At 44.2% G+C, this 17984-nt stretch overlaps 1 protein-coding gene across 1 annotated transcript in view; it reads left to right on the top strand.

Annotated features, from left to right (window-relative positions):
• Positions 1 to 1437: 1437 nt before the first annotated feature.
• LOC103374025 (latrophilin-3-like) overlaps positions 1438 to 17984 on the top strand; it is a gene marked incomplete at both ends in the record, with an annotated part of 81323 nt that continues 64776 nt past the window's right edge. Inside the window, 2 exons of the mRNA XM_008304040.1 lie at positions 1438 to 1547; positions 17905 to 17919. Of these exons, the coding sequence (XP_008302262.1) occupies positions 1438 to 1547; positions 17905 to 17919 (125 nt within the window). The remainder of the gene's footprint in view (positions 1548 to 17904; positions 17920 to 17984) is intronic.

Raw genomic sequence — 17984 nt, 5'->3', positions numbered from 1 at the left:
ACAATTTTCACTGATTAACCGTTTTTGTTGCGTAGCTCATACTAGCATCAGTACAATATTGATTGTTCTGAAGTTAAATTTACATTCACATACCAAATCTAGACCCTTTTGAAGAAGGGCTGCATCCTGGGTGGAGAAAAAGAAGACACATAAAGGAGATCCATCCATGTCCCAGTTCCTTTTACACCTGTTTTTGTTAATTTGGTGCAGAATAACACCTACAAGCACCCGTCTGATGCATGATTTTTGCCCAAATGCGGATCGATGTTGTGCCAAATTTTATGTTTCGAGTGGCATATTTTTAGCCATGTTTGCTCTGCTGTTAGTCATCTTGCTATTTATTTAATTCATGTTTTGTGCCAGTATTCTGGAGGTATGAGTAATCCTCTAAATACCTCTAAATATCAGTATACAGTTGGAAATCATGTGTCTTATAAATCATCCATGAGGATGAGGGTTATACAATCCACAGTGGTAAAAATAAGTGTGTTTCTTCACTCAAATAGTCACCAAATGTTCTTGTAATTCATAGACAGCCTCAGCTAAAATTACACAAACACTTGTAATCTTTTGGGGCTTTATTGACTTGCACCCATTAAAAATTCAGTGTTTGTGGAAGAAGCGAGTTACCCGATAATTTACGAACTGTCTGAGTCGAGTTTGGCAGCCGACGGCCTCAAACAATCACTTGTTCTAGCTGCAGTCAAACCCGATACTTTCAGGAGGAGTTGTGGACCCGTCTTCCTTCCAGAACCGCTTTAGCTCAGCACTTTTCTCAGGTTGTTCTCCGGATGTCTGGTGGTTCTCCTGAGGTCGCTCCGCTGCATCTCTATCGTCTGAACAAAAAGGACGACTTTTCGAGGATTTACTTTGAGCTTTGCGGTAATTGTCCTGCTGCTTCGCCCAGTTCGGCCTCCTGACATTATCCTGAAAGACGCCTTGATAAACTTGGGAATTAATTTTCCCCTTCGACGACGGTGGAAGCAGCATCAAACCATAATGCTGCTGGGATGTTGTTCACCGCTGGGATGCTTCCACCTCCAAAAACACCGAATCCAATGTGTCATTTATAAGACTCTCCTTGTCTAGTGTCACACTTTCCAGCTGTTTCCACAGATTCAACACCACTCCGCATGACAATTAAACCTCATTTGGTGAAAAAGTAAAACACGTTGTGCCCCTTTAACAGTTTCCAAATATAGAAAATCCCGCTCAAGTCTCATATATTTAAGGCGAGCGACTGGATGAGTTGTTTTCACAAACCGTGGAGCTTTGTAATCTTCATAATCTCTGCTACAGAATTAAATACTTTCTACTTCATTACCCGCATGCCAGACATCTGGCTAATGTTCCTCTGTATATTGTGGCCACTCAGAAGGACAAGATTGCTGTTTTTTTTTCTTTCTAACAGATTCATTTTTCTCTCTTTGCTTTCAGATGTAACAACAGGACCCAGTGCGCCGTCGTGGCCGGACCCGACGTCTTTCCCGACCCGTGCCCGGGAACCTACAAATACCTGGAGGTCCAATACGAATGTGTACCCTACAGTACGTACTCCGCCGCTCTTGTTCTCAAACGCCTCCTAATGCCTCTCGCCCATTCTCATTTTCTCATAACAGCGATGACTCACCAGCAGCTCAGTCAGCGTGCAACGCTAGTAATGTTCCAAATGTTCAAATATATCTCAAATGTGTCATCCAGTCTAGTAGAACAGACCCAGCAGTGGGTGGGAAGACACATGATCCTGTAAAAAGAAAAAAAAAACACAACACGCCGCATGAGGACAGGAAGCGACTGTGTTGTTTGCAAAAAATAACGCCGCTTTCTTCTGCATCAATTATATCAACGTCCTCTCAGATGAGCAACGTCTTCTGCGGGACGCCGGTTGTGTAATTTATTAATGAAAAGCATCCAAACGTACGACATGACGGCGGGTTAATGTGGATTTGATTCCTGTAATAATGCAGCTGCGTGGGAGTTGGGGTTAGGGTGTTGTGACATCCTAAAAGGAATATAAAAAACATGCGCTAATGCGTTCAGTCAGAGGCAGCGTTAGCTACGTTTCATTTCGTCGATGGTGCTTGTCACAACCTTCCCATCAGCTCCCCCAGTTCACAGCGCTTTAATATCTTTGAGGAGGCACGTCTGATCGTGTCAAGTCTCTGTTTGCGTCGCAACAAGAAAGGCCGTTTTGACTTTCATCGGAATGAAGCGGTTCAGTTCAGCTCAGCGGACGCCGGCTAAGGAGGGGCGGGGGGGTAAATAAAAATGATTTAATTAGTGCAGCAGGTGAAAAAAAAACAGTAAGTGGAAACGTCTGGGCGGGGGGGGAAGGATCAGCATGGGGTAACAGGATGAAGCACGCGGGGAGGAAATCCAGGTGAAGTTAAGAGGAAGCGGCTCGGACGCTGTCGCATGACCCCTCGGTATTGTTTTAAAATGACCTTTGGAGTGGGAACATCAAAGTCACCGTAATCACTCGTGCCAAAACCCTGACATTTGCCGGCTTTGTCGCAAATGATATCAAACTGGAAGTGTTTGGTCACGGGCGTTTAGCTGTGAAGTCGGCAGCCGCTGGATTGAAAGCGAATTCTAGTTATTCAAATTCAAATCAAAACCATCTTTTTAACATTTGATGTCCTTACATGGCTCCCTCAGTGGTCTGTCTGACGGCAGCTTTCATGTTGTGAAGTGAAAGCTTTTTACTACCTGTGATCCCGAGCTGGCAAATGGCTCTTTTGTACCTGACTTTTTGTAATATGCACATTTTGCCATTTCAAGCCACCCATTGAGTCTTTCTGAGGCGTTCGTGTAAAACAGCGACCCAGCCACAGCGACTGCAACGGACACTAACACGACTTTAATTAGTCCACAGTTGGTTCTTTTCAAGTTCCATCAACGCTGTTTTTTTTCAATCCACCAGTATTTTGACAGTTTGTCCAAAGAATGCTTCTCTGGAGAAACCGAGATGGACTTTTTTTTCCATCTTCTCTGACTTTCAACTTGGCATGCCAGTGTTGCCACATTTTGTCCTCAAAGGTTTACAGGAAGAAGTTCTGGTGATGAATTTGCAAGTTCTTTTAAAAAAAAAATTTTATTCAGAATATTGAGACTTGGTTAGCCGACCTTGGCAATAAATCATATCACTATCTTTTGCGAAATAATCATAATTAGCGAGTCACAAGTTGATTTATTTGTGAATATCTACAAACCCTGTCAATTTAAATCAAGGTCAAAGCTCCACAGGGGATGTAAATGAATTGCTGTTATTTATTTAATCAATAAGATTGCTGTAGTACCTGGTTGTACCACCAGGTGGAGACTCTTACTCTTTAATTAGATGGACAACTACAGTTCTTTTGTGTTTAATACTGTAGTGACTCAAAGAAGCGTTAGCTCAAACTATGGGCAGTTACGTGAAGGCGATCAGAGAGCATTGTGGGGGTTTAGCTCGCAACGTGCACCATGACAAAGACTTACGTGGTCATTAATGACTTCTGGCTAACGTTCTGCTACGCAGATGTTCCTACAGCTAACTAGCTCATACAACCAAACCACTTTTGCATCATGTATCCTGCTTTAAAGAAGCTCAGCTTACAGGGTAATGTCCATTGTACTTTATTTGTTTCAGCAAATACTTGATAACTGATTGACAACACAAGCGACTATCAGTTAAGGAGTTTATTTGAAATTTGCTCAAGTCAAACATCTCCATTTTGTCTTCACTGATTTTAGCCACCAGTTTTAGTACCTCTGCCACTTTGATGTGTCTTTTGGGATACTGGTTTGCTCCAGTTATGCTTCATGAGCCATGCTGTCTTCTGTTTTTAAAATTGGCTGCGTCACTGTTGTGTCAGCTGCCTCTTTCGTAAGTTTCTCATCTCAACTCCTACTCCACCGACTTGGGTTGCAGCTAGCGATGGTCATCGGCCATAGCATCACGGATGGGCTTTGTGGAACCATTGTTCTACTCTGCAGCCTCTGTGAGCTTGACTTAAAGACACATGAACCACTTCTCCACCTGCTGCCGGTTCTGGTTGGAGTTCCATCACCAGCTGCAGTCCAAGATGGTGAAGTGGGAGTTGGTCTTTGGCGTGGCAGACTCAACAGAGAGGCAGCAACATGGCCGACGTAGGCACCGCAGGGACTCCACATTTCATTCAAACCCGCGACTTAAATTGAACTTTTACTTTGGCTCCTGCTCCTCCGGTCGCTTTCTGTAACGTCAATGTTCCGATTGATAGTTTAGCAAATTTTACGAGACTGATTTATGGGACGTATCTTTTGATTTAGTCCGTTCTCCCTCGACTGACAACGGCGCCACGATTTTTAACGAGACTGATTTATGGAAAACTGATTTAATAACCCGACACCTGCAGGTGGGGGATGTGGGACGGGACGGGGCGGAGGCGAGCCGGTTAGCAGAAAGTGAACTTTCAAGATCAGATACTGGTTATTGCCCTCCAGAGGGTGACGGTGGGGGGTTATTTCGTCTTATTTTTTTCCAATGTGGTCCTTATCGTTCCATCCAATTTTGATCGCATTACTTTCATCGTAATGCTAATTTTTCTGAGATATATTGGATATAGTCACACAGTGTGGCTCTGTGCAGCTACGTTGCTCGGTGGAAGCTTGGTTTCCTGCCAGTCCTGTTGAATGTCATGAAATTTCCAGTTCCCATCCCATCCTGTTTCCATTACATTCACTTTATTTTACCGGTGTCACCTTCCTAAAATCATATCGAGGCACACAGTCAGACATTATGACTCCATATAAAAAAAAAAAACGGCTACCACCCAACGCAGACGATCGGCTTTCCTGTCCCATCCGTTGTAATTGCCCTCTCGGCCGGTGGGAATTGTGCGACGCCCGAGAGACCCGTGGCGTTCCCACTCAGTGGTACCTTAATGCCTTCTTTTAGGCAGTAAATTTGACTAATAAAAGGCACAAGTGGAAACATGACAGCATTCCCATAACGTTGGGAGACTTTTCTGGTTTCTGGCAGCTTAATTGCTGTAACATCCAGGCCTTTCTATTAGGGGTCCACGAGGGAGGGATACGGGGGCACCTTGTGTGGTATAACGACGGAGCGTTCCCAGATATCGTGACGGGATAAAAAAAATTCTGCTGGCGACGCATAAACACGGCAGAAGTCGTGTAGGCGTTTATTTGTATATTGAGTGAGGAGGCAAAGTGTGATCGGAAGTGGTCACCGGAGACGGGGTTTGAGGTTTTTTTATAGCAGGATATGAATGAATTCAAGATCTTATGGAACGGGGCGACATTTAGAGGTTGAAATTTTTCTCCCCCCAAAAATAGCAGGAAAAAAAAAAAAAAAAGTGGGTTTGTGTGTTAATTGGCGCTGAGGTATGGATGGAGACATGGCAGCTCAATCGTGGACGGGGCTTTTAACACAAGTCTCCTCACCGAGTTCCCGAAACCGACTGAAGGATTTGAGTGTTTAATAAGAGAAGCAGCCACCCATGACTCCCAACTCTCTTTCAGTCGGTGGAGTCTTGACTCTGTATTCCACTGACAAGCCCGCTCTCTCGGTCTTAATACTCTTTTTCTTCCTCCAATTCTGCCTCACTTTCACTTACATTTTGTCCTTTAAGTGCTCTCACTGCCCTCCTCCTCCAACACATCCCTTTATTTCGCTGCCTCTCGTCTCCTCGACCACCTTCACCGACAGCTTTTATCTGCTTTTTTAGGAGAGGAGGGGTGGGCTTCTTCTTCTTCTTCTTTTTTTTTTATTCTGAGATAAATTACCAGCTCTCCTCTCCGTATCTTTTCATAAAGCCCGGCGAGACACTACACAATCAGATCCGCCGTTAATAACGGCAGAGGGGCGCGTGAAATCGATGGACGCACGCCGCAGATACAATATTGATTTTATTAATTTGCGATTCTATCCGCTCCATCAGATGTAATGCGTTTTTTCATTCGAGCTGCGGTGAGATGTGTATTTACCCCTGTAGGTCATAATGAAGTGAACATCAGCTGTGTCTTTCCCCCTTCTGCATGCTCCCCCATGCACTTTACAGATTAGCAAGGCCACCTCCAGGCGCTGACCCTTTATGATGACTCATAAACACGACCGCGCTCCGATAGCTGACATCCGTCTCCGCCCCGCCCTCTCACCTTGACTCCCCGGCCGAGATCCGTCTATATTCTCTCAGCGCCTTATTAAAACCACCGCTCCCTCGCCCGCTCCGTCTGTCTTTCGGAGCAACTTAACAGCTCCTCCCAAAGGTCGAGCTCATGAGAGGTCAACGCAGCAACCCTCCTACACGCCCAGAGTTCCTCCTCGGCGGTAATGAAGCATTTAGATCCCCTCGGCGGCCTCTCAAATTCTCCGACTTGTCGCACATTGGGTTGCCATGGTCCGCCAAAGAGTTTTTCTGTTGTTGACGGCTTGTTTTCCTCCCCGAACATCCACCACGTCGTCCCTTTTAGTAATTAGATGTACCTTTCTGTGTAGTTTCCATGGCGAAATTGGTGCAGGCGGTCAAACCCCTCTTCTTTTTTTTAAAAGATGAGGTAGAGGATAATTACGTGTCCTTTCAGCGAAACGCTTTTGTTCGGCTTAACTTAACAAAAACTGACACTTGAGTGTGTGTGTGGCAGGTGAGGTGGAGCGAAATTGAAAGACAGAAAAAAAAAAAAAAGCCCCGAGACGAGACGAGAGTGGAAGAACAAAGGAAGGAAACCTGCTGGCAGTCTGTTGCTATACATAAGCCACTAGTTCCCCCCACTGTTTGTAGCTAATAAGGACAATGTAAAATCCTGCCTCGCTCAGTGGGATCCGGCTCAGACCTGTCAGATACGGCTCACACTTTTGGAGGCTAAGCCAGGACGTATAATCACGCAATCAATTCTGCGATTTGAGCGGAGCGGCGTAATCCTCGCAGAGAGCTGCCATGTAATTTGTCAAGTTCTTCCATTTTCCAACTCACCTAATTAGTTTTTAATTCACTTTGCTAATAACAACACACATAACGGGTTCAGGGAGGGCCTAATTGAATAATGCAGGAGATTGTTTTGGCGGGTTCTGCCCGGCACCTGCTGCCGGTCCGCGCTGGCAGGTGAAGCCGTGAAATCGATGCTCCGCGCACGGCTATCACTTCGGGCGTAATGCGGCGTGATTGCGGGGTCCGTTACGCGGCGGTCACACCTAAAGCAAACGCCACCTGCGTGACCGGGGACGAGAGCGCCTCGACTCGGGCCGGGATTCTCAGCGATTAACGCAAACCCGGAGACGCTCCCGCTCCGACTCAGCCGCTCAGTATTCAGACATCATCGTCGGTTCTCTTGGATAATCTGGCAGCGAGTTTTTTAAGCCTCTTGAAGAGTGGATCACCTCATTTGATGCTATCAGTAAATCTACTAGGCAGATTGCGCAGGAAGTTCAGCGGCTTTTTGCCCTTGAGCTCTTCCCGAGACACGTTCATGAGGTCTGGCGTGGGAGTCGACGCCGTGACAGCAGATACATCACAGAGCCACACCCTCCTCAGTCCCCAGCGAAATGCCAGTGAGCATTAGCCGCCTTGTTCAGACACTTCTTTTCTTTTTTTTTTTGTTTCGCCCTCCCTCCCTCTCCTCCCTCTCCTCCTTCGTCTTCTTCTTCTTCTTCTTCCCACCTGAGCGACCAGCTCCACTTCCCTCCATGTGTGAAGGGGGCCTGTAATGCCATCTCATCACTCAGTGACAGCTGACCACTCCCCGGCCCACACAGCACGCTTTGATGACTGTCACATATCTCACACGCCAGATTCACACCGGTGCCGCGGCCTGAATTTGCAGCAATTGATCTTGTCAAAACACATTGGAGTTTTTTTTTCAAACTGGGTTTGCCCAAAAAAAAAAAGAAGAAGAAGAAGTCTTGTTTTCGTTGGGGGTTTGCTCTTTACATCGAGTCCCAACAAGCAAACAAAATGCCATAAAACCTCCATTACTTAGTGTCTCCTTGCACCTTATTACCTCAAGGTCGGTGGCTGCACCTGGATTTTTTTAATGCCATTTTTTTTCTTTGCTTGTAATTCTTCCACTTTAATTCCTTTACATCACTTTTCTCCTTGAAATCCGATTTTTTTTTTTTTGCATAATTCAATATTTAGCATCATTTTTTGTGACGACATCGTCAAAATCCCAAACTCCATCCACCATAAAAACACATATTCCTCCTTTTGGTTTTTAATTAAAGCATTTTTTTATTTAAGCCTTTCAAAGTCCAACCCCTGCAGCGGGTTTAAAAAGCGTGTTATCTTTAAAAAGAAATCACCGAAATGACTCCGTTTATCAGAGTCAGGAAATGTCAGACCCAGAAGAATTAACGGGATTTGAACTTCCTGACAGATCTGGAATTACTCACATCTGATGTACGTCTGAAAAACTTGAAATCGTGATATTTTGCAAAAAAAAGTCACTTTATTCTGCATGTCTTGTTTTAAAAATTCGCCAAAAAGAAAGCGTCGGCACTAAACAGATTCTGTAAAAACCAAAAAATTCTGTAATTCTCTGCGCAACCATGATAGTATGTATGACTCAGCTATGACTAACAGCCACGTGGCAAAAATTCTAAGTCTTGAATTAGGTTGAACTGCAGGCTGTGTATATTGTATGCCGAGTCGTCACAATCAAAGAAATCCTTTTATTTTTTAATGATTTATTCCTTTCTAAACGTGTCATAGCGCAGCCCCGTTGAAAAAAAACCACGACGCCCAGAAGCTGCTCGGCGTTCAGAGGGTCAAGAGACGTGACTCACAAAGAAAGATGCCGGAGCAGAGAAACTAATCACAGAACCGGGCTTTTTTTTTGTTCTGGAAGACACTGTGACATGTGGCGGCGAGGAAAGCTCAGGTGTAACCAAACAGAAATGACTCAGCGTGGGTGACCTGCTGCTGCTGCTGACTCACTGTCACACTGCTGTGCTTTACTGGGACACTTGAGCAGAACAGAGTCGCCGGCGACGTTATTAGCGAGCGACATCTGCGCTTCTTAAGTGCGGTTTGAGTCCAAAACACTTCATCGATCGTCGTCGCTTCGCTCGGCGGTCTGATGGAGAAAGCGGAGGCACATGCGTTGCCTTTTTTTTTTCATTACGATTCATTAAAAAGTATTAATTCAGGCCCCTGATTTTTCCCACATTTAATCAACATCGCAACGCCTTGAAAATGAAAGGGTTAGCCCCTCGTGTAATAACATATATTAAGACATAACGAGGTGGCTGTAATGCTGACACAGGGAGGATTGTAATAGAAGTGCAGAAACATACAATAAAAACGGCATTTGCAGGGGCGGGGTTAATAATAGCCCTCCTGCAGGAAAAAAGTTGCTTGGTTGTTAGTTGCCCGGGCGGCAATTGGGGGGGGTTGGTTTTGGCCTTGCGGGGTTTTTTTTCTTTTGTTTTTGGTTGTTTTTTTTTTTTTTTTTCACTGCTGCTGAACAAGCTATAGAAACGCTCATAAACACTTCCATTTATGTAACACCAGCCCAGGCTTTTCATCTCGGCGCACACACACTGAGGCACACGTGTTGAAGAACTGTTGGGGTGCCAAGTGTCGAGGATATAGCACTAATTAGAGATCGGTCTCTTCGGGGGGTCTCTCCTTTTTTTAATGATCACCCTACTAATCAAAGCTCCTTTCGTTTTTTTTTCTTTTTCTAATACCCCCCACTCTTTTGTTCACCGCTGTCCAGACTAAACACCCGCTCGGTTCTGCCTCTTCCCCCGCAATTCCCCCTCCATGCCTCTGTTCTCCTTCGCAATTCCAAGGTCCTTGGAAAATGGAGACATATTTTTGGAGGTGCAATTAGGTTATTTCTGCTCCAGTTGCCGCTATGTTCCACAAAAAAAAAAAAAGTATTTAATTTTGTTTTGCCTCGGCTGCACCGTGTCTCTTCCCCTCCCTGTGTCGGTCGGTCGGTCGGTCGGTCGGTCGGTCGGCGGCTCCCACGTGGATATCGTCGCTGGATGAAAGCCAAGTCCTTGCACCTGTCCCTCAAAGAGAAACAAACACAAGAAGAAGAAGAAGAAGAAGCAGTGGCGGCGCAGCATCCTGCATTGTCAAGGTTATAAGATAGCATAGCCGCTTCCCAGTAGGAGGGAGCAAGAAAGCGACGGAGACAGAAAAAGGAGACGCTGGGGAGGAGATTGAATAAGTACCAGAAGGGAGCACAAAGAGAGCAGACAAGTGGTTGAAAGAAAAAGAGGAGCTGTTGAGAAATGGAACCTGTAATGACGGTATGGGAGACTCATGAGCGCCGACCGAGGGAGATGATAGGGAGGAGGGAGAAGAAAAAAAAAAAAGAGAGAGATGAAGAGAGGATTCAGAGAAAGAGAGATGGTCGCCTGCGTGTCCTCCCCCATCCTTAGGCACATGCTATTCAAAGCCCTGTAATTTGTGTCATTAATTAAAAAGCTGATGGGATGGAGTTAAGGGGTTTGTGCTGTGCAACTCCTCGGATGAGACGGAGGGAAAAAGAAAGACGTGGGGGGGGGGATATTACAAAAAAAAATATCGCCGCCATTTCGCCCATGAATCTCTATTAGTGGCTAATGATACCATTCTGATACCTCTCAACCATTAGTGTGAAATTGGGAAGCATTAATTATTCAAATGAAAATCCATACAGCTGCCGCTCACATGACAGGGTCGGCGCTGGCAGCAGCCAGAGGTCCCCATTGTTAGCTGCTCCACATGTGTCTTAAGCAAGTACAATAAGTATGCAGGGCGAATTATCAGGTGGGAATTATATACGAAATTATGCATTAGCTGAACAAATACGGCGAGGAGGTCCGTGTTATGCGGCGGCTATAAAACTGAACTTTTGCGGGCCGTGCTATACGGCTGAGCAGCGTGGTGCCCCGGCGACTCTAATCTCGGCTGTCACACGCGCAAAAACACTTTGTACGTTCGAGTTTCTGATTGCAATTAACAGCCGCTGCTGTCGTTTGCAACCACAGAATTATATTATTTTAAAGCCGTAAGTGTGGGTTCCCCCCGTCGAGCTTATTAAATTTGCTACGACAGCTTGACCAATTAGGTGAGCTCGCAGCGCCAGCCGGGGTCGCTTTGTTCGGCGTTACGGATTTGGCGGTGCGCGCCCAACGGCGGCCGAACGCTTACAAGCTGCATGCACAGTTTTCTGATGAGGAATGTATTAATAGAACTTTTAAAAGTTAACTCAACAGTTTGCATGAATCTTTTTGAGTTGAGAAAACTTGTAATGAAATTGTGTTCAACCAACAAACTACTTTGAGTTGGATGAATTAGCTTTTCCGCTACAACCAGGAAGACATTTTTATTTACTTCATGATTGGTAGCATGAACACAATTTTTTAAGTTGGATAAAAATGTAAAAATTAAGTTGTTCCAATTATATTTTCCTCAGTAGTTTTTAGCTTTTTCATCTGGTTGTTTATGTGGTTGGATTAAAATTACCTCACAAATGATCAACAAACATGGAAACTTCAAATTAGACTATCATTTTTACCAACCGGTTGGCTACGCTAAAGGCTACGATGGCCAAATTTCACTGCTAAATGTGGCTAGCATTAGCTACATGCAGTAGTCCAAAATACTCTGTCAACTGTTAGCATGTGTAAGCTAAACTTTGTCCAAAAGTCCATTACATTGGTCATGTCATAGATAAGAACAACCCCAAATTCATTGCTTTAATGTAATTTATTCCAAAAAAGACATAATAGTCACATTAAAATGTCTTTTGTATCATATTTGTTTAGCCTGTTAGCCCTATAAAGCACAATATTAGGCATATAGAATCGTCCAGTAATGGTTAATTTGCTTAAATCCTCAACTCAAGGTTGAGAAAATGATGCTATCAAGCCAATTTCATTCACTTACTGCAACTCGAATGCAGAAATACGAGTTTAAATTCCACACAGCATTCAGTTGATGCAATTACCAACATTATTACATCAACACAACTCATCAAAATAATGTTTGCGACTTGAGAGATTCATCTAAATCAGCAAAATTGCAATTATGCTTTTAATTAGGGAACGGGTCACTTGAATTTAATTTAAGAGCACGATAATTACCAGGTTGGCCGTATCCATAACCGCTGCAAAAGCAAACCGATCCAAATGGTTTCAAGTGACAAACTAGCTGCGTAATTAGTCGTGTTTGGTGTTACCAGATCAGCGTGGGCAGCGGTTTTCTGTCTGCTATTTGTGAAAGAAAGTGCAATCATCGCTGGCAAATCTCAGCCTAGAGTTTTGTCATTTGGCACCTCCAGGAGATATGTAAATCTTCTCTGGGATTTTTTTTCCCCCTCCCTGCCAATGGTGGTATTTCCTCCTTCTGGTTTGCCTTGGCAGCCAAACAAGGGTGATTACAGCTGGTCGTGTCTTTCCTCTAGAATAACGCGCCACCCCTTTGCAGACTTGAAGAGGTATCCAACTGGTCCTCTCTCATTGCAAAAGCAGAATTTTCTTTTGCCAGGTGGCAGCTTCCACCGATTATCCACCAAATGGGTGCAGTTAATTGTCAAATGATATCTTTTCAGTGGCAGCTGAAGCTCCATGTTTTCCCTTACGTCGCTGAAGTATCCAAAACTTGCAGGGTCTCGAACTCCAACCTTTGAAAATGATGTATTTTTTTTCTCCCCCCCCCTCCGAATTACTCAACACAATCTGCTTTTTTCATAACTTGATGGGCACTCGAAGCTCACCATCTGCTATTCACATAATTATCTCATTGCCTCGTTCAGCGTTTTAAAGTTGATTTCATTAAGTATTGGAGAGTGTTGTGAGTACTGTTAATATCACAATTGCGCAATTAGGTGGAGTATCTTCATTATTTGTGTTTATTTATATCTTTAAATGAGCGCGGCATAGGGGGGAAGAGGTGTTATTTTTAGCATAAAAGCAGATATGGGGTTGAGGGAAAACTGAGGGACGCACTGGAGTGTGCGCTATAACTCATTAAATGCTGTCCTTAAATATCAGGACAAGGATTTATCAACCGTTTTGCAGCGAGGGAACGGACGTAGGGCCTATTTTTATTATGTAGAGCCTATGAATGTGATATTCGAGGGCCTACTTTGTGTGATGGAAGAGGAGCCCTTTCACAGAGGCTTTGAGCTCTTAAAAGGGCCCTTATTTTTTTGATTAGTATTTGTGTGCATATTTTTTTGATCAGACATCAGAGAGAGGGAGCTGAGGGAAAGACAAGGAGATGAGGAAGAGAAAGAGAGGAAAAAAAAGACGAGTTGAGAGAGCTAAGTGCTTCTCGGTGACTCAGTGACAGCCGTGACCGAAATCGCTTTAAGGTCACAATGGGGGTGTTGGGGTGGAGTAAAGAAGCTTTTCAAATGAATCAATTCTCTGCCTGGTCTGTTCCCGCTGTGATGTGGATATCCAAGGTACGTATCGCAGGTACATCTCCGTTAGTGTAGTCCGCGTAGTCAGACGTGACATTAACAAAGCAGTGTTTTGACAGGTGACCTTGTCGCATCAGGAAAAATCTACCGGTCAAGCAAAAGGGCCTCATGCTGGACTGTAGTTATTTCTAAGTGAGTAAAAGTAAGAAGAAGAAGAAGAAGAAGAGAAAAAAAAGTGCTTTTTAGTGACTCAGTGACAGCCGTGACTGAAATCGTTTTACGGTCACAATGGGGGTGTTGGGGTGGAGTAAAGAAGCTTTTCAAATGAGTCAATCCTCTGGCTCGGCACATCCCGCTGTGACGTGGATATCCAAGGGAGAGATCGCAGGTATACCTCGGTCTATGAAATGAGACATGATGAGACGTGACATTGACAAAGTAGGCTGACTGTTGTAGCATCCGTTCAAGACAAAGAGATGCATACCGGAGTAGAGCCCTTGTTTTTTGACATTAAGTCTTGTATTTGTGCCGTGGATACCCCAGGTATAGATCAAAGGTATAGCTGAGGTTGTGCAGTCTATGCAATGAGACATAATCAGACTTAACATGAACAAAGTAGTTTAAGGGTTCTGATGGGTGACCTTGTCGCATCCAGACGAATCATCCGGTCGAGCAAAAGGGGCCATAAATTGGACTTTAGTTCTTTTTCAGTCAGTAAAAGTAACTGCAAAAGGTGATTTCTTGCATCTATTTCGTGGATATCCAACATATATCGTATATATCAGTTAGTACGGTCTATGAAACGAGACATGAGTATACGTGACACCAATAAAGTGGTGTTCTGATGGGTGACCTTGTGGCATCGAGTTGAATCATTGGGTCAAGCAAAAGGGGCCTTTTTGAGTCGGTAAAAGTAACTGCAAAAGGTGCTTTCTTGCATCTGTTACGTGGTTATCCACCGTATACAGTAAAGGTTGTACATCAAGGTTGTATATCAGTTAGTACGGTCTATGGAGTGAGACCTGAGTACACGTGACAATAACAAAGTGGTGTTCTGATGGGTGACCTTGTGGCATCGAGTTGAATCATCGGGTCAAGCAAAAGGGGCCTTTTTGAGTTGGTAAAAGTAACTTTAAAAGGTGCTTTCTTGCATCTGTTACGTGGTTATCCAACGTTTACAGTAAAGGTATATATCAGTTAGTACGGTCTATGGAGTGAGACATGAGTATGCGTGACAATAGCAAAGTGGTGTTCTGATGGGTGACCTTGTGGCATCGAGTTGAATCATCGGGTCGAGCAAAAGGGGCCATGAATTGGACTGCAGTTCTTTTTCAGTCAGTAAAAGTAACTGCAAAAGGTGCTTTCTTGCATCTGTTACGTGGATACCCAACATATATAGTACATATTAGTTAGTATGGTCTATGAAATGAGACCTGAGTATACGTGACAATAACAAAGTGGTGTTCTGATGGGTGACCTTGTGGCATTGAGTTGAATCATCGGGTCAAACAAAAGGGGCCATGAATTGGACTGTAGTTCTTTTTCAGTCAGTAAAAGTAACTGCAAAAGGTGCTTTCTTGCATCTGTTATGTCGATATCCATGTATACAGTAAAGGTATATATTGGTTAGTACGGTCTATGGAGTGAGACATGAGTATACATGACATGAACAAAGTGGTGTTCTAATGGGTGACCTTGTGGCATTGAGTTTAATCATCGGGTCAAGCAAAAGGGCCACATACTGGACTGTAGTCCCTTTATAGTGAGTAAGGGGTGTTTTTTTTTGTCTATGTTGCATGAAGGCACAAAGAAAAGGTATGTCTCAGAACAGTCTATGGAGTGAGACATGAGTATCCGTGGCATTAACAAAGTAGTGGGTGACCTTGGAGCATCCAGTTGAATCTTCTGGTCAAACAAAAGGGCCACATACTGGACTGTAGCAAGGTTTTAGAGAGAGTTAAAGTCACAAAAAAAGGCTTTTGTGTGCCTGTGATTTGTGCAGTCTGTGCAATAAGACATGAATAGACTAACCTGATAGAAACTAGTTTGAGTGTTCTCATAGGTGAGACCTTGTTGCATCCAGAAGAATCTTTCGGCTCAGCAAAAGAGCCAAATACTGAACTATAGTCCTTTTATAGGGAGTAAAAGGTGTTTTTTTGTCTGTGTCACATGAAGGTACAAAGCAAAGGCAGATCTCAGTTAGTCTGTGAAATGGTCTATGAAATGAGACATGAGTGTACGTGGCATGAACAAAGTAGTGTTCTGATGGGTGACCTCGCTGCATCCGGAAGAATCTTCCGGTCAAGCAAAAGGGCCACAAACTGAACTATAGTCCTTTTGTAGTGAGTTAAAGTCATTGAAAAGGTGGTTTTCAGTTACTAAAAAGGGGGTTTTCTTGCAGCTGTTATGTGGTTATCTCAGGCCCATATCACAGGTACATCAGGTTAGTATAGTGGTGAGAAATGAGTAGACATGACTGGAAAGCAAAAGTGCCCCATTTCATAGTGGGATATAGTCCTTTTGTATTGACTAAAGTCACTAATAAAGTGCTTTTTAGTGACTCAGTGACAGCCGTGACCAAAATCGTTTTAGTGTCACAATGGGGGTGTTGGGGTGAAGTAAAGAGGCTTTTCAACTGGATCAATCCTCCGTCTCCTCTGCTGCTCTTGTATCTTTGATGTGGATATCCAAGGTACATGTCGCAGGTATATCTCGGCCTATGCAGAGACCTGAGTAGACGTGACGTGAACAAAGCAGTTTGAGTGCTCTGACGCGTGACCTTGTCGCATCCGGAAGAATCTTCCGGTCAAGCGAAAGAGCCGAATGCCGGACTACATCTCTGGGAGTGGCAGATTTCCTTGTCGGGGATTTCATCCACATCCTTTACTCCCTTCTCACACCATCTCCCCTGGTGATTGCGTCGTATAGCACTTCTCACATCCCCATCGCTAATGCCTTTTTCTATAGATCATTACCCTCCTCTCCCCTCACCACCGTTAGCGATCGCTCAATCAGAAACGCCGGCCTCCCCGTGGTCCCTGTTGTGTGGCCGTTGCTCATGAGAGGTGAAGAGGCTTCGATCAGGCACGCTGGGCTGTTTGCTTTGATTTGATCTATGGGCTCCACGCGCACTTCTGAATTATTGGAAAATTCCAGTAATGGTGATTCACGTGTAGCCCGGAGCGAATGTTGCTCGTGCTTGGTGTGGACCTATTTGCCAGTAATGAGATGCTGTAGCAGCCGACACGTTTGTGGTGTGACGAGAGCCTCTGCCCTCCCCATCATTTTCCTCTTTTCGCTCACCTGACACAACTCCACTTCATTCTCTTTTTCATTGGCTCACCGCCTTGCATTAATATTGTTCTCCTCTAATAACTTTCCCATCTTTCAAACTTTACCCCGCCTGCCCCTACCCACTGACCTCCATAGCTCACTCTGTTGCACTCTCCATTTGGAGGAGAGGACTCTTGTAAGCCCTAGTAACAGAGGTTAATCCTCTCTTATTAGAACCGGGATTACTGGAGGGGAAGGGACAGGAGCAGGCGCTGGGTGGATGCTAACCCCGGCTACAAATGGAGGAGGCCGACAAAATGCCATGACTGACATAAAAGCCTTGTCCACAGAGGACGCGATATATATATAAAGAGTTCACCTGTAGTAACCTCGGTGGTTTTTCTGCCGGTCTTTTGTGTGCTTGTTGTGCTGTGGAACTAGAAGAGATTTTTTTTCAGGATGCTGCAGCTGAACTTGTGCTGCATTTGAAAGAATAATGTTTATAAATCACGATATGCATGTATAGAATATATATATTTTCTCAGCTCTGTTGAGTGCTTTAGCATCTTTTAGCTCATTATTTTGGATTTTTAAGGACTGACAAACATTAGCAACAAGCTACACAAAGGAGCGTTTAGCTGCTGGAGACAGAGGTTTCCTCCTGGAGGTAAATATCGGACTTGGACTCGACAGGTGACCGGTACCGTGAGTGAACGGTGGCGTTCCTGCTGCATGTGCTGACACATCTGGAAATATGTCGGTGTTGCAACCGTGTGTCGGGGAAAAAAAAATCAATGAACGCAGATTTAAATCCAGATCTCGGCCCGAGTTTGATCAATTTTGATGGCGTTATCTATTACATTATTGTCATAACTGTTTCGCCGGTCGGGTCAGAAGGATGTCCAGAGCTGCTGTTCATCATCGGTCGCGTTGGTGTGTCGCGTGACTCTTTTTTTTCCTCCCCTGAAAACTCTCACCTGTAAGCGGCCACGTGTTCGAGCGTTTTAACAGTCAGGAAAGTCATCTCCATCCCACCTCCATCTCCGCAAAAAGCAAACGCGTTGTACACTTTCAAAGTGATTAATCTGTCTTTTTTTTTTTTTCATGTGTGACTTTCTTCTTTCTAAAAAGCTTAAATGTGTGATGTGTCTTTTCCACTAACCCAATGTTCCTCTCAGACTTTGTGAAATATAAGAAGAAAAAAAAAGAAGCAGTTATCACATCATTAATCTGTTCTTTATTTGTTCTTTCTTTCTCTCTCTCCCCCTTCATGCCTAAATATAGAAGTGGAACAAAAAGGTAACTAAATGCCAACAACTTTTCTGCTTTTTTCACCTGCATTTTGATTTGGACTCATGCTTGCA

This window comes from Stegastes partitus, unplaced genomic scaffold (genome assembly GCF_000690725.1).
Source record: "Stegastes partitus isolate 25-593 unplaced genomic scaffold, Stegastes_partitus-1.0.2 Scaffold2122, whole genome shotgun sequence".
NCBI classification, from domain to species: Eukaryota; Metazoa; Chordata; class Actinopteri; family Pomacentridae; genus Stegastes; species Stegastes partitus.
This window is presented reverse-complemented; position numbering and strand designations above follow the sequence as displayed.